The 26,873-nt window shown below is 56.0% G+C and overlaps 1 protein-coding gene across 1 annotated transcript in view; it reads right to left on the bottom strand.

Moving 5' to 3' along the window:
• LOC145340095 (girdin-like) overlaps positions 1-26,873 on the bottom strand; it is a gene marked incomplete at its 5' end in the record, with an annotated part of 61,246 nt that overhangs the window by 29,832 nt on the left and 4,541 nt on the right. The window contains 10 exons of the mRNA XM_080184521.1: positions 1,328-2,392; positions 3,436-3,573; positions 7,797-7,972; positions 13,591-13,735; positions 16,716-16,862; positions 20,333-20,491; positions 22,410-22,491; positions 23,419-23,585; positions 24,292-24,432; positions 26,175-26,258. Coding sequence (XP_080040647.1) covers positions 1,328-2,392; positions 3,436-3,573; positions 7,797-7,972; positions 13,591-13,735; positions 16,716-16,862; positions 20,333-20,491; positions 22,410-22,491; positions 23,419-23,585; positions 24,292-24,432; positions 26,175-26,258 — 2,304 coding nt within the window. The remainder of the gene's footprint in view (positions 1-1,327; positions 2,393-3,435; positions 3,574-7,796; positions 7,973-13,590; positions 13,736-16,715; positions 16,863-20,332; positions 20,492-22,409; positions 22,492-23,418; positions 23,586-24,291; positions 24,433-26,174; positions 26,259-26,873) is intronic.

Genomic DNA, 26,873 nt, shown 5'->3' with positions numbered 1-26,873 from the left:
TCCTTTATACATATGATTATTCCTGCTCCTGTTAGCTTTGGTCTTGTGTGAGGTGGTGAATGGGGGGGCACCCTGGTGTGTGTGTGTGGGGAATATAAGGGGTAGTTGTGTCTGGGGGAGGGAAGAGGAAATCAGGATCATGTTCTTCCTCTGTTGTATTTTAGGTGGTTTGGGGGAGGGAGGTGTTGAGATGGTGTGTGTTAGGAGGAGGAGGCTGTGAGGTTGGGGGTTTGTGTGTCCCTGGGGTTGGATTTATTATTGTCACGTGTACTGGGACACAGTGAAAAGTATCGTTTCTTGAGCACTATACAGACACAGCATACTGTTCATAGAGAAGGAAAGGAGAGGGTGCAGAATGTAGTGTTACAGTCACAGCGAGGGTGTAGAGAAAGATCAACTTAATGTGAGGTGGGTCCGTTCAAAAGTTTGACAGCAGCAGGGAAGAAGCTGTTCTTGAGTCGGTCGGTACGGGACCTCAGACTTTTGTATCTTTTTCCCGATGGAAGAAGGTGGAAGAGAGAATGTCCGGGGTGTGTGGGGTCTATGATTATGCCGGCTGCTTTTCCCGAGGCAGCGGGAAGTGTAGACAGAGTCAATGGATGGGAGGCTGGTTTGTGTGATGGATTGGGCTACATTCACAACCCTTTTGTCATCTTTTCGATGTGAAGGTGGTTTAAGTGTTGGAGAGGTTTTTTGGAGGGAATTTCTGGGCTGGGGAGATTTTCTATCTGTTGCTGAGTTAGACTCGGGGGGGGGGGGGAAATAACAGCTACTGGTGGGGAAAAGGTGGAAGCTGAGAGGGATGTCAGTGCCTGGGTCGTAGGTCGAAGGTTGTGGGTCAAAGGGAGCTTTGTGTTGTCTGTCTGCCCCCTGTGAGTGTGTGTTAGGACGGGTGGAGTGAGGGGGCTCCCAGTGTTGGTGGGATGGGGTGAGTTTTTATCTGTCTTGTGTTGTGGTGGGTAAGGTGGTGTGGGGTGGATTTGGGCAGTAGCTGGCAGGCAGAGAGTGTGTCGGGACACCCTCGCCTATCCGCATGGTTTATTGCTTTGGCAGGAAGCAAGAATTTTAGTTGGCAGGACAAAGATGGCTTTTTTATCTATTCGGCTTACATTAACAATGCAATGAAGTTACTGTGGAAGGGGACACTGAGGAAGAGTTTACCATGCCCAATCCACCGAACCAGCACATCTTTGGAGTGAGGGAGGAAACGGGAGCACCCGGAGGAGACCCACGCAGACACGGGGTGAACATACGGGGGTTAGAGAGAGTCTCACTCACCCCCCCGCAGCCCCGGTTTGTGTCCCTTGAGGATTTTTGAGGCACTCACCTCACGGAGGCTGGCTGATTGCTGCTTCTCGAGGGCCAGCCGCTGGAGGAGTTCCCCATTCTCCCTCTCTGCCTCCCTCAGCTTGTCCTCTGCCTCGATGGCCTTCTGGGCCTCCAGCAGTTGCAGCCTGCGGTTTTCCTGCTCCAGGTTGGCCACCTTGAGGTGGTGCTCATCCAGTGAGGCATCGCGGGCCTGGGCCTGTTGCCTCAGCCTCCGGTTCTCCTTTCCGAGCTGCCTGATCTCCCGCTGGGCCTGCTCCAGCTCCTGTTCCAGGCCTGCCCGGGTCTGCTCCAGGAGGCCTGTAGCCGACCTCTGCTCCTCCAGTTCCTGCTGCCGACCCTGGGCCTCAGCTTCCAGCTCCTCCACCTCAGCCTCCAGCTCTGAGAGCCGTCTCTGGGAGCTCTCCAGGCTCCGGCTCAGCCTCTGGTTCTCCGCCTGAAGGCCCTGGTGCCCGGCGGACAATTCCTCAGCCCTTTTGATGGAAGCTTTTAGCTGGTTGACCATCCTGCGTAGCTGGTCCCTCTCCTTTGCCACCTCCTTGTTCTCTGACTCCAGTTGGTTCTGCAGGGCCCTGTCCGTCTCCTGGATCGCCACCACCTCCCTCAGGTGACGGTTTTCCTGCTCCAAGAGGCTTCTCTCTGCCAGTGAGGCCTCCAGTTGGGCCTGTGTGCTCGCCAGGCCTTCCAGGCTGCTCCTGAGTCTGCGGTTTTCGGCCTCGAGGTCTGATGCCTTTTCCTCCAGTGACGGCAGCCTCCCGAGGCTCATCTCCAACTCCAGCAGCTGCTTCCGCAACTGCTTGTTCAGCCCCTCGATGCGGCCCAGTTCCTGCACCGAAGCCTCGGCCTTCTCGGCTCTCTCCCGGCACAGCTCCAGCTCCAGCAGGGCCTGCCTGCGCTCTGACTCCAGGGAGCTCTGCCTCAGTGAGGCCTCCATCATGGCTTCATGCAGGATCTTGTTCTCCTGCTCGATATCCTTTACCCTGACCTCGGCGCTGACCTGCGACCTCTGCCTCAGGGCCTCCACACTCTGCCTCAGGCGCTCGTTCTCCTGCTTCACCTCCTGAACCTGGGGCAGAGAAAAACATTGGTCAAAGGGGCAGCACCGAGGGAGCGCCGCTCTGTGGGAGGGTCAGTGCTGAGGGAGCGCCGCACTGTGGGAGGGTCGGTGCTGAGGGAGCACCGCACTGTGGGAGGGTCAGTGCTGAGGGAGCGCCGCACTGTGGGAGGGTCAGTGCTGAGGGAGCGCCGCACTGTGGGAGGGTCAGTGCTGAGGGAGCGCCGCACTGTGGGAGGGTCGGTGCTGAGGGAGCGCCGCACTGTGGGAGGGTCAGTGCTGAGGGAGCGCCGCACTGTGGGAGGGTCAGTGCTGAGGGAGCGCCGCACTGTGGGAGGGTCGGTGCTGAGGGAGCGCCGCACTGTGGGAGGGTCAGTGCTGAGGGAGCGCCGCACTGTGGGAGGGTCAGTGCTGAGGGAGCGCCGCACTGTGGGAGGGTCAGTGCTGAGGGAGCGCCGCACTGTGGGAGGGTCGGTGCTGAGGGAGCGCCGCACTGTGGGAGGGTCGGTGCTGAGGGAGTGCCGCACTGTGGGAGGGTCGGTGCTGAGGGAGCGCCGCACTGTGGGAGGGTCAGTGCTGAGGGAGCGCCGCACTGTGGGAGGGTCAGTGCTGAGGGAGCGCCGCACTGTGGGAGGGTCAGTGCTGAGGGAGCGCCGCACTGTGGGAGGGTCAGTGCTGAGGGAGCGCCGCACTGTGGGAGGGTCAGTGCTGAGGGAGGGCTGCACTGTGGGAGGGTCGGTGCTGAGGGAGCGCCGCACTGTGGGAGGGTCAGTGCTGAGGGAGCACCGCACTGTGGGAGGGTCAGTGCTGAGGGAGTGCCGCACTGTGGGAGGGTCGGTGCTGAGGGAGCGCCGCACTGTGGGAGGGTCGGTGCTGAGGGAGGGTCAGTGCTGAGGGAGTGAGAGGGGGATTTGACTCAGTCACATGGTGTCATGTGCAGAGGGTCTCACTCACAGCCTGGGTGAATCGGGGGGGGGGATCCTGAGGCAGGGAGTAACTCTGATCAGTCTGGACGGTCCCCATCCCAATAGGTGCCCTCCTGGTGCTGACTATACCTCTCGCTCACTGCTCTCCCTCAGAGAATGCATCATTCGTTCAATTCTGTCTTTCTCCATCATCAGGTCGGTGTTCAGACCCTGCGTCGATTGTAAACTCTGTGTCTCATCATGAATCTGTTCTCGCAATGTCTCCACCTGGGAAAACAGTCACAGAGTCAGTGTGTGTGGGGGACCCGTACCCCAGTGAGAGTCAGTGTGTGTAGGACCCGTACCCCAGTGAGAGTCAGTGTGTGTGGGGGACCCGTACCCCAGTGAGAGTCAGTGTGTGTAGGACCCGTACCCCAGTGAGAGTCAGTGTGTGTGGGACCCGTACCCCAGTGAGAGTCAGTGTGTGTGGGACCCGTACCCCAGTGAGAGTCAGTGTGTGTGGGGGACCCGTACCCCAGTGAGAGTCAGTGTGTGTGGGGGACCCGTACCCCAGTGAGAGTCAGTGTGTGTGGGGGACCCGTACCCCAGTGAGAGTCAGTGTGTGTGGGGGACCCGTACCCCAGTGAGAGTCAGTGTGTGTGGGACCCGTATCCCAGTGAGAGTCAGTGTGTGTGGGAGCCGTACCCCAGTGAGAGTCAGTGTGTGTGGGACCCGTACCCCAGTGAGAGTCAGTGTGTGTGGGAGCCGTACCCCAGTGAGAGTCAGTGTGTGTGGGAGCCGTACCCCAGTGAGAGTCAGTGTGTGTGTGGGACCCGTACCCCAGTGAGAGTCAGTGTGTGTGGGACCCGTACCCCAGTGAGAGTCAGTGTGTGTGGGACCCGTACCCCAGTGAGAGTCAGTGTGTGTGTGGGACCCGTACCCCAGTGAGAGTCAGTGTGTGTGGGACCCGTACCCCAGTGAGAGTCAGTGTGTGTGGGACCCGTACCCCAGTGAGAGTCAGTGTGTGTGGGAGCCGTACCCCAGTGAGAGTCAGTGTGTGTGGGACCCGTACCCCAGTGAGAGTCAGTGTGTGTGGGAGCCGTACCCCAGTGAGAGTCAGTGTGTGTGGGACCCGTACCCCAGTGAGAGTCAGTGTGTGTGTGGGACCCGTACCCCAGTGAGAGTCAGTGTGTGTGGGACCCGTACCCCAGTGAGAGTCAGTGTGTGTGGGACCCGTACCCCAGTGAGAGTCAGTGTGTGTGGGAGCCGTACCCCAGTGAGAGTCAGTGTGTGTGGGACCCGTACCCCAGTGAGAGTCAGTGTGTGTGTGGGACCCGTACCCCAGTGAGAGTCAGTGTGTGTGGGACCCGTACCCCAGTGAGAGTCAGTGTGTGTGGGACCCGTACCCCAGTGAGAGTCAGTGTGTGTGTGGGACCCGTACCCCAGTGAGAGTCAGTGTGTGTGGGACCCGTACCCCAGTGAGAGTCAGTGTGTGTGGGAGCCGTACCCCAGTGAGAGTCAGTGTGTGTGGGACCCCGTACCCCAGTGAGAGTCAGTGTGTGTGGGACCCCGTACCCCAGTGAGAGTCAGTGTGTGTGGGACCCGTACCCCAGTGAGAGTCAGTGTGTGTGGGACCCGTACCCCAGTGAGAGTCAGTGTGTGTGGGACCCGTACCCCAGTGAGAGTCAGTGTGTGTGGGACCCCGTACCCCAGTGAGAGTCAGTGTGTGTGGGACCCCGTACCCCAGTGAGAGTCAGTGTGTGTGGGACCCGTACCCCAGTGAGAGTCAGTGTGTGTGGGACCCGTATCCCAGTGAGAGTCAGTGTGTGTGGGACCCGTACCCCAGTGAGAGTCAGTGTGTGTGGGACCCCGTACCCCAGTGAGAGTCAGTGTGTGTGGGAGCCGTACCCCAGTGAGAGTCAGTGTGTGTGGGACCCGTACCCCAGTGAGAGTCAGTGTGTGTGTGTGTGGGACCCGTACCCCAGTGAGAGTCAGTGTGTGTGGGAGCCGTACCCCAGTGAGAGTCAGTGTGTGTGGGACCCGTACCCCAGTGAGAGTCAGTGTGTGTGGGACCCGTACCCCATTGAGAGTCAGTGTGTGTGGGACCCGTACCCCAGTGAGAGTCAGTGTGTGTGGGACCCGTACCCCAGTGAGAGTCAGTGTGTGTGGGACCCGTACCCCAGTGAGAGTCAGTGTGTGTAGGAGCTGTACCCCAGTGAGAGTCAGTGTGTGTGCGACCCGTACCCCAGTGAGAGTCAGTGTGTGTGGGACCCGTACCCCAGTGAGAGTCAGTGTGTGTAGGAGCTGTACCCCAGTGAGAGTCAGTGTGTGTGGGACCCGTACCCCAGTGAGAGTCAGTGTGTGTGGGACCCGTACCCCAGTGAGAGTCAGTGTGTGTGGGACCCCGTACCCCAGTGAGAGTCAGTGTGTGTGGGAGCTGTACCCCAGTGAGAGTCAGTGTGTGTGGGACCCCGTACCCCAGTGAGAGTCAGTGTGTGTGTGGGACCCGTAGCCCAGTGAGAGTCAGTGTGTGTGGGACCCCGTACCCCAGTGAGAGTCAGTGTGTGTGTGGGACCCCGTATCCCAGTGAGAGTCAGTGTGTGTGGGACCCGTACCCCAGTGAGAGTCAGTGTGTGTGTGGGACCCGTACCCCAGTGAGAGTCAGTGTGTGTGTGGGACCCCGTATCCCAGTGAGAGTCAGTGTGTGTGTGGGACCCGTAGCCCAGTGAGAGTCAGTGTGTGTGGGACCCCGTACCCCAGTGAGAGTCAGTGTGTGTGTGGGACCCCGTATCCCAGTGAGAGTCAGTGTGTGTGGGACCCGTACCCCAGTGAGAGTCAGTGTGTGTGTGGGACCCGTACCCCAGTGAGAGTCAGTGTGTGTGGGACCTGTACCCCAGTGAGAGTCAGTGTGTGTGGGACCCGTATCCCAGTGAGAGTCAGTGTGTGTGGGACCCCGTACCCCAGTGAGAGTCAGTGTGTGTGGGACCCGTACCCCAGTGAGAGTCAGTGTGTGTGGGACCTGTACCCCAGTGAGAGTCAGTGTGTGTGGGACCCGTACCCCAGTGAGAGTCAGTGTGTGTGGGAGCCGTACCCCAGTGAGAGTCAGTGTGTGTGGGACCCGTACCCCAGTGAGAGTCAGTGTGTGTGGGAGCCGTACCCCAGTGAGAGTCAGTGTGTGTGGGAGCCGTACCCCAGTGAGAGTCAGTGTGTGTGGGACCCGTACCCCAGTGAGAGTCAGTGTGTGTGGGACCCCGTACCCCAGTGAGAGTCAGTGTGTGTGGGACCTGTACCCCAGTGAGAGTCAGTGTGTGTGTGGGACCCGTACCCCAGTGAGAGTCAGTGTGTGTGTGGGACCCGTACCCCAGTGAGAGTCAGTGTGTGTGGGACCCGTACCCCAGTGAGAGTCAGTGTGTGTGGGACCCGTACCCCAGAGAGAGTCAGTGTGTGTGGGACCCCGTACCCCAGTGAGAGTCAGTGTGTGTGGGACCCGTACCCCAGTGAGAGTCAGTGTGTGTGGGACCTGTACCCCAGTGAGAGTCAGTGTGTGTGGGAGCCGTACCCCAGTGAGAGTCAGTGTGTGTGGGACCCGTACCCCAGTGAGAGTCAGTGTGTGTGGGACCCGTACCCCAGTGAGAGTCAGTGTGTGTGGGACCCCGTACCCCAGTGAGAGTCAGTGTGTGTGGGACCTGTACCCCAGTGAGAGTCAGTGTGTGTGGGAGCCGTACCCCAGTGAGAGTCAGTGTGTGTGGGACCCCGTACCCCAGTGAGAGTCAGTGTGTGTGGGACCTGTACCCCAGTGAGAGTCAGTGTGTGTGGGACCCGTACCCCAGTGAGAGTCAGTGTGTGTGTGGGACCCGTACCCCAGTGAGAGTCAGTGTGTGTGGGACCCGTACCCCAGTGAGAGTCAGTGTGTGTGGGACCCGTACCCCAGTGAGAGTCAGTGTGTGTGGGACCCGTACCCCAGTGAGAGTCAGTGTGTGTGGGAGCCGTACCCCAGTGAGAGTCAGTGTGTGTGGGAGCCGTACCCCAGTGAGAGTCAGTGTGTGTGGGAGCCGTACCCCAGTGAGAGTCAGTGTGTGTGGGACCCGTACCCCAGTGAGAGTCAGTGTGTGTGGGACCCGTACCCCAGTGAGAGTCAGTGTGTGTGGGACCCGTACCCCAGTGAGAGTCAGTGTGTGTGGGAGCCGTACCCCAGTGAGAGTCAGTGTGTGTGGGAGCCGTACCCCAGTGAGAGTCAGTGTGTGTGGGACCCGTACCCCAGTGAGAGTCAGTGTGTGTGGGACCCGTACCCCAGTGAGAGTCAGTGTGTGTGGGACCCGTACCCCAGTGAGGGTCAGTGTGTGTGGGACCCCGTACCCCAGTGAGAGTCAGTGTGTGTGGGACCCGTACCCCAGTGAGAGTCAGTGTGTGTGGGACCCGTACTCCAGTGAGAGTCAGTGTGTGTGGGACCCGTACCCCAGTGAGGATGAATGGGAAGGTGTGGAATGGGCAGATTTAAGGCCTGTATTTACTGTTTTGTGTAGCTGTTGGTTCTCTCTCTCCAGGTTAAGTATTTTCGTACTGGCATCAGCATTCGCCACCCGCAATTTGTCCTCGTTCCGTCTGAGATCCTGATTCTCCCGTTCCAGTCTCAGGAGCTGGTTGGATGTCACTTCATCCACCTCATAACTGAGAGGTTTCTCAGTCCCTGCAAGAGAGACAGAGAGTGACTTCACGGAGTGAATTGTACCTGTCCTGGGAGTGTTTGATGGGGGGACAGTGTAGAGGGAGCTTTACTCTGTATCTAACCCCGTGCTGTACCTGTCCTGGGAGTGTTTGATGGGGACAGTGCAGAGGGAGCTTTACTCTGTATCTAACCCCGTGCTGTACCTGTCCTGGGAGTGTTTGATGGGGACAGTGTAGAGGGAGCTTTACTCTGTATCTAACCCCGTGCTGTACCTGTCCTGGGAGTGTTTGATGGGGGGGACAGTGTAGAGGGAGCTTTACTCTGTATCTAACCCCGTGCTGTACCTGTCCTGGGAGTGTTTGATGGGGACAGTGTAGAGGGAGCTTTACTCTGTATCTAACCCCGTGCTGTACCTGTCCTGGGAGTGTTTGATGGGGACAGTGTAGAGGGAGCTTTACTCTGTATCTAACCCCGTGCTGTACCTGTCCTGGGAGTGTTTGATCGGGGACAGTGTAGAGGGAGCTTTACTCTGTATCTAACCCCGTGCTGTACCTGTCCTGGGAGTGTTTGATGGGGACAGTGTAGAGGGAGCTTTACTCTGTATCTAACCCCGTGCTGTACCTGTCCTGGGAGTGTTTGATGGGGGGACAGTGTAGAGGGAGCTTTACTCTGTATCTAACCCCGTGCTGTACCTGTCCTGGGAGTGTTTGATGGGGACAGTGTAGAGGGAGCTTTACTCTGTATCTAACCCCATGCTGTACCTGTCCTGGGAGTGTTTGATGGGGGGGACAGTGTAGAGGGAGCTTTACTCTGTATCTAACCCCGTCCTGTACCTGTCCTGGGAGTGTTTGATGGGGGGACAGTGTAGAGGGAGCTTTACTCTGTATCTAACCCCGTGCTGTACCTGTCCTAGAACATAGAACATAGAACATAGAACATTACAGCGCAGAACAGGCCCTTCGGCCCACGATGTTGCGCCGACCAGTTACAAAAACAATGACCCACTAGCCTATACCAATCCCTTTTCGTCCATAAACCTATCCAGAGATCTCTTAAACGCCCCCAAACTAGACGCATCTACAACTGCAGCAGGCAGGGCATTCCAATCCCTCACCACCCGCTGGGTAAAGAACCTACCCCTGACATCCGTCCTGTAGCTACCCCCCCTTAATTTAAAGTCATGCCCCCTCGTGCTAGCTTTCTCCATCCGAGGAAAAAGGCTATCACTATCCACCCTATCTAAACCCCTAATCATCTTATATGTTTCAATAAGATCCCCTCTTAGCCGCCTTCTTCCCAACGAAAACAACCCTAGATCCCTCAGTCTCTCCTCATAGGACCTCCCCACCATACCAGGCAACATCCTAGTAAACCTCCTCTGCACCCTCTCCAACGCCTCCACATCCTTCTTGTAATGCGGGGACCAGAACTGCACACAGTACTCCAAGTGCGGCCGCACTAGAGTAGTGTACAGTTGCAACATTACACTGCGACTCCTAAATTCAATCCCCCTACCAATAAACGCCAAGACACCGTACGCCTTCTTGACAACCTTATCTACTTGATTCCCAACTTTCAGGGATCTATGTACACACACACCTAGATCCCTCTGTTCATCCACACTATTCAAAGTCCTCCCGTTAGCCCTATACTCGACACATCTGTTGCTCCTACCAAAGTGAATTACCTCACACTTCTCCGCATTAAATTCCATCCGCCACCTCTCGGCCCAGCTCTGCAACCTATCTAAGTCTCCCTGCAGACTATGACACCCTTCCTCACAATCTACCACACCTCCAACTTTGGTGTCATCAGCAAATTTACTAATCCACCCAACTATACCCTCATCCAGATCATTAATAAAAATTACAAACAACAGTGGCCCCAAAACAGATCCCTGAGGCACACCACTCGTAACTGCACTCCATGATGAATATTTACCATCCACCACCACCCTCTGTCTCCTATCTGATAGCCAATTCCTGATCCAACTTCCTAGATTACCCACAATCCCATACATCTGCATTTTCTGCAGAAGCCTACCATGGTGAACCTTATCGAACGCCTTACTAAAATCCATGTATACCACGTCAACTGCCTTACCCCCATCCACCTCTTTGGTCACCTTCTCAAAAAACTCAATAAGGTTAGTAAGGCACGACCTACCTGCTACAAAACCATGCTGACTATTTCTAATCAATTCATTACACTCCAAATAACTATAAATCCTATCCCTAATAATTTTTTCTAAAACCTTGCCCACAACAGAAGTAAGACTCACCGGTCTATAATTCCCGGCAAAGTCTCTGTTCCCCTTCTTAAACAATGGGACAACATTCGCTATCCTCCAATCCTCCGGGACTACACCAGAGACCAATGACGACCTGAAGATCTGAGCCAGAGGCTCTGCAATCACCTCTCTAGCCTCCCAGAGAATCCTAGGGTAGATCCCATCCGGACCAGGGGACTTATCTATTTTCAGCCCCTCAAGAATTTCCAGCACATCCTCTTTATCAACCGTAATACTTTCTATTTTACACCCCTGCGACCCAATGTCCTCCTCAGCTATATTCATGTCCCCCTGCGTGAACACCGAAGAGAAATATTGGTTCAATACTTCTCCAATCTCCTCCGGTTCCACACACAACTTCCCCCTGCTGTCTGTAACTGGCCCTAATCTTGCCCTGACCAACCTTCTGTTCTTGACATACTTATAGAAAGCCTTAGGATTCTCCTTAATCCTATCAGCCAAAGTCTTCTCATGTCCTCTTTTAGCCCTTCTCAACTCACTCTTCAACTCCCTCCTAGCCAATCTAAAGCTTTCTAGTGCACTATCTGAGCCCTCCAATCTCATCCGAACATAAGCCTCCTTTTTCTTTTTAACCATCGACTCAACTCTTTTAGTGCACCACGGTTCCCTAGCCCTACCAAATCCACCATGCCTGACAGGGACATACCTATCAAGGACTCGCAGTAGCTGCTCCTTGAAAAAATTCCACATTTCAGATGTTCCCAGTCCCTGCAATCCCCTAATCCAATCCATGCTTCCTAATTCACTCCTGATAGCCTCATAATCGCCCTTACCCCAGCTAAAATTGCTGACCCGAGGTTCACGCCTATCTCTTCCCATCACTAAGGTGAACGTAACCGAATTGTGGTCACTATCACCAAAATGCACACCAACTTCCAAGTCTAGCACCTGGTCTGGCTCATTTCCCAGCACCAAATCCAATATAGCCTCACCTCTAGTTGGCCTGTCTACATACTGAGACAAAAAACCTTCCTGCACTCTTTGTACAAACACTGACCCCTCTAGCGAGCTAGAACTATAGCAACTCCAATCAATATTCGTAAAGTTAAAGTCCCCCATAACAATTACCCTATTACTTTCACTCCTAACCAGGATTGTCTCCGCAATCCTTTCCTCAACCTCTCTAGAACTTTTAGGAGGTCTATAAAAGACTCCCAACAGGGTGACCTCTCCTCTCCTATTTCTAATCTCCGCCCATACTACCTCAACTGACAAGTCCTCATCAAACTTTCTCTCCGACACTGTGATACAGTCCTTGACTAGCAATGCTACCCCACCCCCCCTTCTACCTTCTTCTCTACTCCGACTAAAGTATTTGTACCCCGGAACCTGCAACATCCATTCCTGACCCTGCTCTATCCAAGTCTCAGAAATGGCCACAACATCAAAGTCCCAGGTACTGATCCACGCTGCAAGTTCATCCACTTTATTGCGAATACTCCTCGCATTAAAGTACACGCATTTCAAACCCTGCTCCGCCCCACCCCCACTATGCCGTGCCTTGCATTCCCCAACTATGCCCCCCTCACTTTCACCCCCTTTCCTCACTATCCCTCCCCCCCTCCGAATCAGTTTAAACCTTCCTGCATCGCTTTTGCAAATTTACCCCCCAGGATATTGATTCCCCTCTGGTTCAGGTGTAGACCATCCCTCTTATAGAGGTCCCACCTTCCCCAGAATGAGCCCCAATTGCTCAAGTACCTGAACCCCTCCCTCCTGCACCATCCCCTCAGCCACGAGTTCAAACTTTCCCTCTCCCTATTCCTCTCTAATCTATCCCGTGGTACAGGCAAGAGTCCAGATATAACTACTCTTTCTGACTTCGCCTTGAGTTTCCACCCCAACTCCATAAATCTTTGCTTAATATCCCCTTCCCTTAATCTCCCTATGTCATGTGTCCCCACATGAACTATAACTTGGGGTTGATCTCCCTCTCCCCTAAGAGTCCTGAATACTCTGTCCGAAACATCCTGGACCCCAGCCCCTGGTAGGCAACACACCAGCCCAGAGTCCCTACCCTTACCTCCAACTCTCCTATCCGTCCCCATAACCGTGGAGTCCCCAATCACAAGGCCCAATCTCTTACCCCTAACCACCTGAGGCTTGCCAATAGGCTCACCCCCAGAGACCTGCTCCCTTTGGCTATCCCCAGTTGATTTCTCCTCAACTGTAGCCTCCAGGACCGAGAACCTATTTTGGAGGGGAACAGCCCCAGGGGATTGTCCCCCCAACTGCTTTTTGCCCCTCTTCCTGGCAGTGACCCAAGACTTATTCCTAGGAGTGACTATCTCCTTATAACTCCTTTCTATGTCCTGCTCCACTTCCCGAATTATACGGAGCTCCTCTAATTCCCCTTCCAGCTCCTTTACACGCTCCTCCAGAAACTGCAATCTAACACACTTCCCACAATTAAAATCACCTGAAACACTGTGGGAGTCCCTCACTACATACATCCCACAGGAGATGCAGCTTACAGCCTGAACTGCCATCCCTGAATCAATTACCAGCAGAAAAGTAAAAATATAAAAAAAGACTTCCCTCACACTTATAATTAGGTTAGAGGAGGTGGAAGGGTGGGATTCTCTACCAGTGTAGAGAATCGGGAATCCTCTCTGCACTAATTTATAGTGTTAGGGGCACGAGAAAAAAAAAACTACAACTACCGGTAAGCGTCCTAGTGACGACTTCCGGTTTCTAACTAATTTAAAAAAAAACCGCCGAAACTCGCGACTTAACACTAAAAATAAAAAGTTAAACGGAATAAACAGAAAATTATACCTTATTTTTGCCTCCTCGCACGCCCAAAAATCGCTGCCTCTCGACTCAGCTCCACAGGAACAATGTCCTGGGAGTGTTTGATGGGGGGACAGTGTAGAGGGAGCTTTACTCTGTATCTAACCCCGTGCTGTACCTGTCCTGGGAGTGTTTGATGGGGGGACAGTGTAGAGGGAGCTTTACTCTGTATCTAACCCCGTGCTGTACCTGTCCTGGGAGTGTTTGATGGGGGGGACAGTGTAGAGGGAGCTTTACTCTGTATCTAACCCCGTGCTGTACCTGTCCTGGGAGTGTTTGATGGGGGGACAGTGTAGAGGGAGCTTTACTCTGTATCTAACCCCGTGCTGTACCTGTCCTGGGAGTGTTTGATGGGGGGACAGTGTAGAGGGAGCTTTACTCTGTATCTAACCCCGTGCTGTACCTGTCCTGGGAGTGTTTGATGGGGGGACAGTGTAGAGGGAGCTTTACTCAGTATCTAACCCCGTGCTGTACCTGTCCTGGGAGTGTTTGATGGGGGGGACAGTGTAGAGGGTAAATCTGCCTTATCTCTTACTTTCGTAGTGTGGGATATTCTCTGGGATTGATTCCATTTGGTTGATGAGCTCTGTGGATTTGCTGTGGTCCTTTTTAGCCTCGATCTCCAGGTTTAGGTTTTCCTCCAGAAGTTCTTCAATTCTCTGTCGATCGGTGTCTCGCTCCTGTGATAGAGAACTCTCATCAACTCAAATCAAATCAAAACAGGAGGAGGTTCATTCCCGCAAAGGTTCGATTCCCTGGGGCACGGTGACACAGTGGGTTAACACTGCTGCCTCACAGAGCCAGGGACCCGGGTTCGATTCCCGGGGACACGGTGACACAGTGGGTTAACACTGCTGTCTCACAGAGCCAGGGACCCGGGTTCGATTCCCGGGGGCACGGTGACACAGTGGGTTAACACTGCTGTCTCACAGAGCCAGGGACCCGGGTTCGATTCCCAGGGGCACGGTGACACAGTGGGTTAGCACTGCTGTCTCACAGAGCCAGGGACCCGGGTTCGATTCCCGGGGGCACGGTGACACAGTGGGTTAGCACTGCTGTCTCACAGAGCCAGGGACCCGGGTTCGATTCCCGGGGGCACGGTGACACAGTGGGTTAACACTGCTGTCTCACAGCGCCAGGGACCCGGGTTCGATTCCCGGGGGCACGGTGACACAGTGGGTTAACACTGCTGTCTCACAGAGCCAGGGACCCGGGTTCGATTCCCGGGGGCACGGTGACACAGTGGGTTAACACTGCTGTCTCACAGCGCCAGGGACCCGGGTTCGATTCCCGGGGGCACGGTGACACAGTGGGTTAACACTGCTGTCTCACAGAGCCAGGGACCCGGGTTCGATTCCCGGGGGCACGGTGACACAGTGGGTTAACACTGCTGTCTCACAGCGCCAGGGACCCGGGTTCGATTCCCGGGGGCACGGTGACACAGTGGGTTAACACTGCTGTCTCACAGAGCCAGGGACCCGGGTTCGATTCCCGGGGACACGGTGACACAGTGGGTTAACACTGCTGTCTCACAGCGCCAGGGACCCGGGTTCGATTCCCAGGGACACGGTGACACAGTGGGTTAACACTGCTGTCTCACAGCGCCAGGGACCCGGGTTCGATTCCCGGGGACACGGTGACACAGTGGGTGAACACTGCTGTCTCACAGCGCCAGGGACCCGGGTTCGATTCCCGGGGACACGGTGACACAGTGGGTTAACACTGCTGTCTCACAGCGCCAGGGACCCGGGTTCGATTCCCGGGGACACGGTGACACAGTGGGTTAACACTGCTGTCTCACAGCGCCAGGGACCCGGGTTCGATTCCCGGGGACACGGTGACACAGTGGGTTAACACTGCTGTCTCACAGAGCCAGGGACCCGGGTTCGATTCCCGGGGGCACGGTGACACAGTGGGTTAACACTGCTGTCTCACAGCGCCAGGGACCCGGGTTCGATTCCCGGGGGCACGGTGACACAGTGGGTTAACACTGCTGTCTCACAGCGCCAGGGACCCGGGTTCGATTCCCGGGGGCACGGTGACACAGTGGGTTAACACTGCTGTCTCACAGCGCCAGGGACCCGGGTTCGATTCCCGGGGACACGGTGACACAGTGGGTTAACACTGCTGTCTCACAGCGCCAGGGACCCGGGTTCGATTCCCGGGGGCACGGTGACACAGTGGGTTAACACTGCTGTCTCACAGAGCCAGGGACCCGGGTTCGATTCCCGGGGACACGGTGACACAGTGGGTTAACACTGCTGTCTCACAGAGCCAGGGACCCGGGTTCGATTCCCGGGGGCACGGTGACACAGTGGGTTAACACTGCTGTCTCACAGCACGAGGGACCCGGGTTCGATTCCCGGGGACACGGTGACACAGTGGGTTAGCACTGCTGTCTCACAGAGCCAGGGACCCGGGTTCGATTCCCGGGGGCACGGTGACACAGTGGGTTAACACTGCTGCCTCACAGCGCCATGGACCCGGGTTCGATTCCCGGGGACACGGTGACACAGTGGGTTAACACTGCTGCCTCACAGAGCCAGGGACCTGGGTTCGATTCCCGGGGGCACGGTGACACAGTGGGTTAACACTGCTGTCTCACAGAGCCAGGGACCCGGGTTTGATTCCCGGGGACACGGTGACACAGTGGGTTAACACTGCTGCCTCACAGAGCCAGGGACCTGGGTTTGATTCCCGGGGACACGGTGACACAGTGGGTTAACACTGCTGCTCACAGCGCCAGGGACCCGGGTTCGATTCCCGGGGACACGGTGACACAGTGGGTTAACACTGCTGCCTCACAGAGCCAGGGACCCGGGTTCGATTCCCGGGGACACGGTGACACAGTGGGTTAACACTGCTGCCTCACAGAGCCAGGGACCCGGGTTCGATTCCCGGGGGCACGGTGACACAGTGGGTTAACACTGCTGCCTCACAGAGCCAGGGACCCGGGTTCGATTCCCGGGGGCACGGTGACACAGTGGGTTAACACTGCTGTCTCACAGCGCCAGGGACCCGGGTTCGATTCCCGGGGGCACGGTGACACAGTGGGTTAACACTGCTGTCTCACAGTGCCAGGAACCCCGGTTCGATTCCCGGGGGCACGGTGACACAGTGGGTTAACACTGCTGTCTCACAGCGCCAGGGACCCGGGTTCGATTCCCGGGGGCACGGTGACACAGTGGGTTAACACTGCTGTCTCACAGCGCCAGGGACCCGGGTTCGATTCCCGGGGGCACGGTGACACAGTGGGTTAACACTGCTGTCTCACAGCGCCAGGGACCCGGGTTCGATTCCCGGGGGCACGGTGACACACGGTCACTGGTGCTGTGTTAACCGGCTGTGTTTGAGGTGAAACTCTCCTTCTCTGTCTCTCCCCCTCCCCCTCCACAGCCCTCTTCCTCGATTGGCAGATCCTCCCTCCGTCCTGCCTCCCTCTCCTCTTTCCCCCTACCTTCCCCCTCACCCTCCCTTCCCCCGTTTGTCTCCTCTGTCCCTCCTCCTCCCTGTCCCTCCTCCCTCCCCTGTCCCTCCTCCCTCCCCCTTTTCCCTCACCCTCCTCCCTCCCCGTCCTCCCTACTTCTCTCCTCCATCCCTTCCTCCCTCCCCCTCCATTCCCTCTCTCGTCTCCCCCCTCCCCTCCCTCCTGCTACTCACTATCTCGAGGTCCTGTAGGCTGGCTTGGAGGAGCAGGTTCTCCTTCTCCAGCTCGTGTAGTTTGTCACAGCGATCGCGGGCAGCTCCGAGCTGCTCCTCCAGCATGGCTTTGGTCTCCAGCAGTGCCCGGCTGTACTCTCGCTCCTCCTGTACCAGGTGGGGGATTGGGCGGGGGGTGCACACCCCATCCCATTACACCGAGGGGGCAATAAACAGAGAAACAAAACAGTGGGATTAGCCCTCTCAGCTCCATTCATCCCTCAGAATAGGCAGAGGCAGCACTGGTTTTAAAATCAATATTACAGAAAGTGAACAGAAAAGAGCCAGAGAATCCCTGCAGAAGGAGGCCACAGAGTCTGCATCATCAACAATCCCGTCCTATCCCACCTATTTACCCCAGCTCACCCCCCTGGACACTGAGGGACAATTTAGCACGGCCAATCCACCCTAACCTACACATCTTTGGACTGTGGGAGGAAACTGGAGCACCTGGAGGAAATCCAAGCTACACGGTGGTGGGGGGGGTTTGGGGTGGGGGGAAGGTGAGGGAGAATGTGCAGGTTCTGCACAGACACTGACCCACGCTGGGACTCGTACCCTATCCTCTGAGGCTGCAGCACTAACCACGGTGCCACCGTGCCACCCTCAGGGGAGCAAGACAGAGATAATGGTGTTTGCTGGTCCTGTACTAACCTCCAGCAATACTCAAAACAGAATGAACAACACAGCACTGTGACGCGAATGTGTCTCAACTCTTACCTGTGCACTGACATTGCTGGGCACATGCTGTCTCTAACTTGGAGAGACAACTTGCTGATGTTGTTTATATAAAACTGTGTTTGTCCAATGAGAAAGACTGTTTTCGTTTACATCAGACTTTGAAAAATGCAGTTAATTTTCCCAGTGTACCTGCGGACTCTTCAAAACGTGGCCAAGGTAGACCTGAGTTTGTTCATTTGTTTTTAAGTTTAGTATTTAAATATAATTCCATCAGCAGAAATATCTTAGAATGAAATCTCTGCATAAATCAAACATACATAGGACCCCTCAGTCCTATCTCACGGGTGGCACAGTGGGTTAACACTGCCCCCTCACAGAGCCAGGGACCCGGGTTCGATTCCCGGGGGCACGGTGACACAGTGGGTTAACACTGCCCCCTCACAGAGCCAGGGACCCGGGTTCGATTCCCGGGGGCACGGTGACACAGTGGGTTAACACTGCTGTCTCACAGCGCCAGGGACCCGGGTTCGATTCCCGGGGACACGGTGACACAGTGGGTTAGCACTGCCCCCTCACAGAGCCAGGGACCCGGGTTCGATTCCCGGGGGCACGGTGACACAGTGGGTTAACACTGCTGTCTCACAGCGCCAGGGACCCGGGTTCGATTCCCGGGGGCACAGTGACACAGTGGGTTAACACTGCTGCCTCACAGAGCCAGGGACCCGGGTTCGATTCCCGGGGGCACGGTGACACAGTGGGTTAACACTGCTCCCTCACAGAGCCAGGGACCCGGGTTCGATTCCCGGGGACACGGTGACACAGTGGGTTAACACTGCTGTCTCACAGCGCCAGGGACCCGGGTTCGATTCCCGGGGACACGGTGACACAGTGGGTTAACACTGCTGTCTCACAGAGCCAGGGACCCGGGTTCGATTCCCGGGGGCACGGTGACACAGTGGGTTAACACTGCTGTCTCACAGAGCCAGGGACCCGGGTTCGATTCCCAGGGGCACGGTGACACAGTGGGTTAACACTGCTGTCTCACAGAGCCAGGGACCCGGGTTCGATTCCCGGGGGCACGGTGACACAGTGGGTTAACACTGCCCCCTCACAGAGCCAGGGACCCGGGTTCGATTCCCGGGGGCACGGTGACACAGTGGGTTAACACTGCCCCCTCACAGAGCCAGGGACCCGGGTTCGATTCCCGGGGGCACGGTGACACAGTGGGTTAACACTGCTGTCTCACAGCGCCAGGGACCCGGGTTCGATTCCCGGGGACACGGTGACACAGTGGGTTAGCACTGCCCCCTCACAGAGCCAGGGACCCGGGTTCGATTCCCGGGGGCACGGTGACACAGTGGGTTAACACTGCTGTCTCACAGCGCCAGGGACCCGGGTTCGATTCCCGGGGGCACAGTGACACAGTGGGTTAACACTGCTGCCTCACAGAGCCAGGGACCCGGGTTCGATTCCCGGGGGCACGGTGACACAGTGGGTTAACACTGCTCCCTCACAGAGCCAGGGACCCGGGTTCGATTCCCGGGGACACGGTGACACAGTGGGTTAACACTGCTGTCTCACAGCGCCAGGGACCCGGGTTCGATTCCCGGGGACACGGTGACACAGTGGGTTAACACTGCTGTCTCACAGAGCCAGGGACCCGGGTTCGATTCCCGGGGGCACGGTGACACAGTGGGTTAACACTGCTGTCTCACAGAGCCAGAGACCCGGGTTCGATTCCCGGGGACACGGTGACACAGTGGGTTAACACTGCTCCCTCACAGAGCCAGGGACCTGGGTTCGATTCCCGGGGACACGGTGACACAGTGGGTTAGCACTGCCCCCTCACAGAGCCAGGGACCCGGGTTCGATTCCTGGGGGCACGGTGACACAGTGGGTTAACACTGCTGTCTCACAGAGCCAGAGACCCGGGTTCGATTCCCGGGGACACGGTGACACAGTGGGTTAACACTGCTGTCTCACAGAGCCAGGGACCCGGGTTCGATTCCCGGGGGCACGGTGACACAGTGGGTTAACACTGCTGCCTCACAGCGCCAGGGACCCGGGTTCGATTCCCGGGGGCACGGTGACACAGTGGGTTAACACTGCTGTCTCACAGAGCCAGGGACCCGGGTTCGATTCCCGGGGGCACGGTGACACAGTGGGTTAACACTGCTGTCTCACAGAGCCAGGGACCCGGGTTCGATTCCCGGTGGCACGGTGACACAGTGGGTTAACACTGCTGTCTCACAGAGCCAGGGACCCGGGTTCGATTCCCGGGGGCACGGTGACACAGTGGGTTAACACTGCTCCCTCACAGCGCCAGGGACCCGGGTTCGATTCCCGGGGGCACGGTGACACAGTGGGTTAACACTGCTGTCTCACAGCGCCAGGGACCCGGGTTCGATTCCCGGGGGCACGGTGACACAGTGGGTTAACACTGCTGTCTCACAGCGCCAGGGACCCGGGTTCGATTCCCGGGGGCACGGTGACACAGTGGGTTAACACTGCTGTCTCACAGAGCCAGGGACCCGGGTTCGATTCCCGGGGGCACGGTGACACAGTGGGTTAACACTGCTGTCTCACAGAGCCAGGGACCTGGGTTCGATTCCCGGGGGCACGGTGACACAGTGGGTTAACACTGCTGTCTCACAGCGCCAGGGACCCGGGTTCGATTCCCGGGGGCACGGTGACACAGTGGGTTAACACTGCTGTCTCACAGAGCCAGGGACCCGGGTTCGATTCTTTATGGGAATGCCTTCCTCAATCCAGTTCCATTCCCAATGGTACTGAGGTCAACTGTATCTTTGCCATTGGACAGAATGAGCTGAGGGATTGGTGAGATACCCGCAGATCCCCTTCCCCCTCGCCCAGTACCCCTCCTCCTGTCGATGTACCTCCACCTTTCCCCGGTAGAACTCGATGCTGTTCAGCCGTTCCTTGTAGGCCTTGACCTCACTCTGGAGCCTGTCCACACGCGTGGCCTTCTCCCGCAACACGTCAACCTCATCGCGATACGTTCTGACAGCACGGTTCTCCAACACCAACTCCCGGTTCTGAGGGAGAGGAACAGCACAGCTCAAGGAATGTAGAGGGAGCTTTACTCTGTATCTAACCCCGTGCTGTACCTGTCCTGGGAGTGTTTGATGGGGGACAGTGTAGAGGGAGCTTTACTCTGTATCTAACCCTGTGCTGTACCTGTCCTGGGAGTGTTTGATGGGGGGACAGTGTAGAGGGAGCTTTACTCTGTATCTAACCCCGTGCTGTACCTGTCCTGGGAGTGTTTGATGGGGGACAGTGTAGAGGGAGCTTTACTCTGTATCTAACCCCGTGCTGTCCCTGTCCTGGGAGTGTTTGATGGGGGGACAGTGTAGAGGGAGCTTTACTCTGTATCTAACCCCGTGCTGTACCTGTCCTGGGAGTGTTTGATGGGGGACAGTGTAGAGGGAGCTTTACTCTGTATCTAACCCCATGCTGTCCCTGTCCTGGGAGTGTTTGATGGGGGGGACAGTGTAGAGGGAGCTTTACTCTGTATCTAACCCCGTGCTGTACCTGTCCTGGGAGTGTTTGATGGGGGGGACAGTGTAGAGGGAGCTTTACTCTGTATCTAACCCCGTGCTGTACCTGTCCTGGGAGTGTTTGATGGGGGGACAGTGTAGAGGGAGCTTTACTCTGTATCTAACCCCGTGCTGTACCTGTCCTGGGAGTGTTTGATGGGGGGGACAGTGTAGAGGGAGCTTTACTCTGTATCTAACCCCGTGCTGTACCTGTCCTGGGAGTGTTTGATGGGGGACAGTGTAGAGGGAGCTTTACTCTGTATCTAACCCCGTGCTGTACCTGTCCTGGGAGTGTTTGATGGGGACAGTGTAGAGGGAGCTTTACTCTGTATCTAACCCCGTGCTGTACCTGTCCTGGGAGTGTTTGATGGGGGGACAGTGTAGAGGGAACTTTATTCTGTATCTAACCCCGTGCTGTACCTGTCCTGGGAGTGTTTGATGGGGGGACAGTGTAGAGGGAGCTTTACTCTGTATCTAACCCCGTGCTGTACCTGTCCTGGGAGTGTTTGATGGGGGGACAGTGTAGAGGGAGCTTTACTCTGTATCTAACCCCGTGCTGTACCTGTCCTGGGAGTGTTTGATGGGGGACAGTGTAGAGGGAGCTTTACTCTGTATCTAACCCCGTGCTGTACCTGTCCTGGGAGTGTTTGATGGGGACAGTGTAGAGGGAGCTTTACTCTGTATCTAACCCCGTGCTGTACCTGTCCTGGGAGTGTTTGATGGGGACAGTGTAGAGGGAGCTTTACTCTGTATCTAACCCCGTGCTGTACCTGTCCTGGGAGTGTTTGATGGGGACAGTGTAGAGGGAGCTTTACTCTGTATCTAACCCCGTGCTGTACCTGTCCTGGGAGTGCCTGATGGGGGGACAGTGTAGAGGGAGCTTTACTCTGTATCTAACCCTGTGCTGTACCTGTCCTGGGAGTGTTTGATGGGGGGACAGTGTAGAGGGAGCTTTACTCTGTATCTAACCCCATGCTGTACCTGTCCTGGGAGTGTTTGATGGGGACAGTGTAGAGGGAGCTTTACTCTGTATCTAACCCCGTGCTGTACCTGTCCTGGGAGTGTTTGATGGGGGGACAGTGTAGAGGGAGCTTTACTCTGTATCTCACCTTGAGTGGGACAGAATATAGGACTCCCACAGGGGGGGAGTGGGGGAGAATGTGGGACTCGCTCCCACGGGGAGTGTGTGGGAGAGGTGAATATTGGGGGGATTAGGAGGTGTGGGATGATGGATAAACAGACAAGGAGAGAGGAATAGAGGATATGGCGATGGAGGGGAAGGGTGTGTGTGGAGCAGAAGGATTAGTCCGTGCTGGATGGAGCGAGTGGCCTGTTTCTGTGCTGGGTTTAGTTTGAATTGTTGGGTTGTGAGGTTCCTGCTGAATGATAAACCCTCGGCTCTTGCTGGCGCCTGTACCTGTTTCTGCAGCCGTTTCCTCTCCAGCTGCAGCTCCTCCAGCTCCTGTTTGCTGTCCTGTAGCTCTTCACACTTCTCCTCTCTGCCCACAGGAAACAAATTGTTCAAACTGCCAACACTGCCAACAGTTCAGGCACAGACAGCTCTGTGCCAAGTCACACCCTGACCCACTGCATCTCTCCCTCTGTTTGTCTCTCCCTCTTCCCACTCCATTGGTATCTCTCCCTCTCTCCCTCTATCTCTCCCTCTCTCCCTCTATCTCTGTGTCTCTCCCTCTCCCTGCTTCTCCCTCTCTCCCTCTATCTCTCCCTCTCTCCCTCTGTCTTTTTTTCCCAATTTCTCTCCCTCTGAGTCTCTCTTTCTGTCTCTCCCTCTCTCTCTCTTCCCCCCTTAATCTGTCCCCCTTTCCATTTCTCTCTCTCCTCCTCTCCCTTTATCTTTCTGTCTCTGTCTGACTTTCTCTCCCTTTTTCTTTGTATCTCTGTCCCCCTGTATTTGTACCTCTCCCCCTCCCTCTCCTTGCCTCTCCCTCTCTGCCCATCTGTCTCTGTGTCTCTCACTCTTTCTCCCCCCTGTCTGCCTGTCACTCCCTCCTCTGCCCATCATCCCTCCCCCCTCTGCCCCCACCTCTGTTCCCCCCTCTGTCTCCCTCCCTGTCCCCCCACCTGTCTCCATCCCCTGCCCCCGCATCTCCCCCCTGTTCCCCCCATCTCCCCCCTGTACCCCCCTCTGTCCCCCCGTCTCACCCCTCTGTTCCCCCCATTTCCACCCTCTGTTCCCCCCGTCTCCCCCCTCTGTACCCCCCATCTGTTCCACCTGTCTCCCCCCTCTGTTCCCCCCATTTCCACCCTCTGTTCCCCCGTCTCCCCCCTCTGTTCCCCCCCATCTCCCCCCTCTGTTCCCCCCTGTCTCCACCGTCTGTCCCCCCTCATCTCCCCCTTCTGCTCCCCCGCCCCCCCCACCCCCCGTTGCCCCCGTCTCCCCCTCTCTCTCAGCCTATGATACTCACAATTCCTGTCGGAGTCGGCGTAACTTGGACTTGCAATCAGCCAGTTGGACAGTAAGATGTTGCCTGTTCTCTCCTGCCCTGTGACAGGCCGTGCCCTCACCATTCCCTGGGCCAAACACATGTTGGGATTGCCAAAGATCCTTCTCCTGGATCATCTCTGCCATCCTCTGTGGGAGAGAGAAAGCCCTGTGAGTGAATGGCCAGAGCTGGTGGGGTCAACAGGGGTCAACAGGAGGCAACCAGGGTCAACCAGTGCCAACCGGGGTCAACCAAGGTCAACCGGGGTCAACCAGTGCCAACCGGGGTCAACCAAGGCCAACTGGGGTCAACCAGTGCCAAGTGGGGTCAACCAAGGTCAACCAGGGTTAACTGGGCTCAACTGGGGTCAACCAGTGCCAACCGGGGTCAACCAGGGTCAACTGGGGTCAACCAGTGCCAAGTGGGGTCAACCAAGGTCAACCAGGGTTAACTGGGCTCAACTGGGGTCAACCAGTGCCAATTAGGGTCAACCGGGGTCAACCAAGGTCAACCGGAGTCAACCGGGGTCAACTGGGGTCAGTCAACCAGTGCCATCAGATGTCAACTGGGGTCAAGCAGGGTGAAAGCAGATTGGGCGTAGCCAGGCCTGGGTTTACAGGGGGTAAGATGGCCAAGGGAAGGGAGATGGAAATCACGTCAGAGAGGGGGATTTGGGTGAATGAGAGGGTGGAGGAGGGGGAAAGTCCCCAGAGCACCAGCCATGGAACGGCATGGATTTGGGGGTGAGGACTGAGTTTCCATCTCAACACAGTGGGAGAGGAGTGAGCAGAGAGAGAGAGTGAGAGAGACGCAGCACAAGAGAGAGACAGAAGGAGAGAGAAAGAGAATCTTTACCTCCGTATTCTCATCCCTCTGGTTCACCAAGTCCTTCAGGTGCTCAGCCATGTTGTGGAAGAGAATTTCCAGCTCGTCCCGGGAGCTGGAGGAAAAGTCTGGCCAGTGAAGAGGCAGCATGTTCTGTTGGTTCTGTGTTATCTAAAGACCAAGCGAAACACAAGTTCGAATCACGGAGACAGCACAAGAGAAGGCCATTTGGCCCATCATGCCCAGGCCAGCTCTCTCTACCAGGCTGAGTTGGCAAGTTCCACTCACCCACGTTTTTGCCCTGTCGCACTTTCCCACTTAGCAAATGGCCTGAGTTTGAAAGTGTTGTAAAGGTGAGTTTTAAAGGTGTAAACAATGTTCGTAAAGAATTGTAAAAAAAAATGTTAGCAGGAAAGAAAACAGTGTGTGATCCCTTTACAAACAGGGTTTGAGTCCAGTGATTGGATGCAGAGTACACACACACTCTAAGTTGCAACATTTGTTTCGAAGACCAAGCATCAGGGTTGCTTTGGTAGCAGGCTTTAGACGATCAGCTATTAGGAACCTATCAGATTTGAAATTGCTATTGTTGACAACCTCAAACCAATCATGGTGTCAGATAACGAAGAACAAAGAAAATTACAGCACAGGAACAGGCCCTTTGGTGCCTCCTGCACCAAACATGCTGCAAACATCTCAATGTTAATGTAGTAATATTAATACCTTTCTAAACACTTTTATCAGATTACAAAGTCAGGTAAGGGGGATTAATAAGGACATAAGAAATAGGAGCAGGAGTCGGCCATCTAGCCCTTCGAGCCTGCCCCGCCATTCAATAAGATCATGGCTGATGTGAAGTGGATCAGTTCCACTTTCCCGCTTTCTCCCCATAACCCTCCCTTGTCTATCAGAAACCTATCTACCCGTGACTTAAATATATTTAGCGAGGCAGCCTCCACCACTTCAACGGGCAGAGAATTCCAGATATTCACCACCCTTTGAGTGAAGAAGTTCTTCCTCAACTCCGATCTAAACCACGCCCCCCCCCCCCAGCTTATCTTGAGGCTGTGCCCTCTAGTCCTGCCGTCCTTTCTAATCGGGAAGAATCTCTCTACCTCTACCCTATCCATCCCCTTCATTATCTTATACGTCTCTATAAGATCCCCCCTCGTCCTTCTAAACTCCAATGAGTACAGACCCAGTCTATTTAGTTTCTCTTCTTAGTCCAACCCCCTCAACTCCGGTATCAGCCTAGTAAACCTCCTCTGCACTCCCTCCAAGGCCAAAATATCCTTGCGTAAGTACGGCGCCCAAAACTGCACGCAGTACTCCAGCTGCGGCCTCACCAATGCCCTATACAGCCGCAGCAAGACCTCCCTACTTTTATATTCAATCCCCCTCGCTATGAAGGCCAGCATCCCATTCGCCTTCCTGACCACCTGCGTTGTAACAAGAACATAGAACATTATGGGGCAGTACAGGCCCTTCGGCCCTCGATGTTGTGCTGACCTGTGAAACCAATCTAAAGACCATCTAACCTGCTCTATTCCAATATTATCCATATGTTTATCCAATGACCATTTAAATGCCCTTAATGTTGGTGAATCCACTACTCTTGCAGGCAGGGCATTCCACACCCTCACTACTCTCTGAGTAAAGAACCTATCTCTGACATCTGTCCTATATTTATCATTAAGAGCTGCGATAGAAGCTGCCTCCTCCCCCTCCTGGTGACCCTGACGAAGGGGCAGTGCTCCGAAAGCTAGTGGACCTATTAGACCTTAGCCTGTTGTTGTGACACTGCTGAGTGTGTTTACCCCAGTCCAACGCCAGTATCTCCACACCATGTCCTCCCCATCCAGACAGACAGCACATCCATTCACACTCCCTAAGCGAGGCCCAGGCTGACTTACCTCCTGAATATGATTAGCCACAGAGACTTGTGTGTCTAAATCCAGAGTCTGGATCTGTCCGATGAATTCCTCCTTTCTCTCGCACTGCAACACAAGACAGGCACATTAGCGGCACTCCTCGATCTCTATGCCACCCCCCCGGTTCCCCCCACTGGCCCACCATGACCCTCACTGAACTAGGGGGAACCTTGCTCGATGCCAGCTCCCACCCCCCCCACCCCCTGCCCATGTCAGGGTGGTGTAATGAGAGCATAGAATCGGGTGGCATGGCGGCATCGTTAACACTGCTGTCTCACAGCGCCAGGGACCCGGGTTCGATTCCCAGGGGCACGGTGACACAGTGGGTTAACACTGCTGTCTCACAGCGCCAGGGACCCGGGTTCGATTCCCGGGGGCACGGTGACACAGTGGGTTAACACTGCTGTCTCACAGCGCCAGGGACCCGGGTTCGATTCCCGGGGGCACGGTGACACAGTGGGTTAACACTGCTGCCTCACAGAGCCAGGGACCCGGGTTCGATTCCCGGGGGGCACGGTGACACAGTGGGTTAACACTGCCGTCTCACAGCGCCAGGGACCCGGGTTCGATTCCCGGGGGGCACGGTGACACAGTGGGTTAACACTGCCGTCTCACAGAGCCAGGGACCCGGGTTCGATTCCCGGGGGCACGGTGACACAGTGGGTTAACACTGCTGTCTCA

Source organism: Carcharhinus amblyrhynchos, unplaced genomic scaffold (assembly GCF_965287045.1).
Source record: "Carcharhinus amblyrhynchos unplaced genomic scaffold, sCarAmb.v2.hapA scaffold_772, whole genome shotgun sequence".
Lineage (NCBI taxonomy): Eukaryota > Metazoa > Chordata > Chondrichthyes > Carcharhiniformes > Carcharhinidae > Carcharhinus > Carcharhinus amblyrhynchos.
Note: the sequence above shows the minus strand (reverse complement) of the source record. Positions and strands in the feature narration are given on the sequence as shown.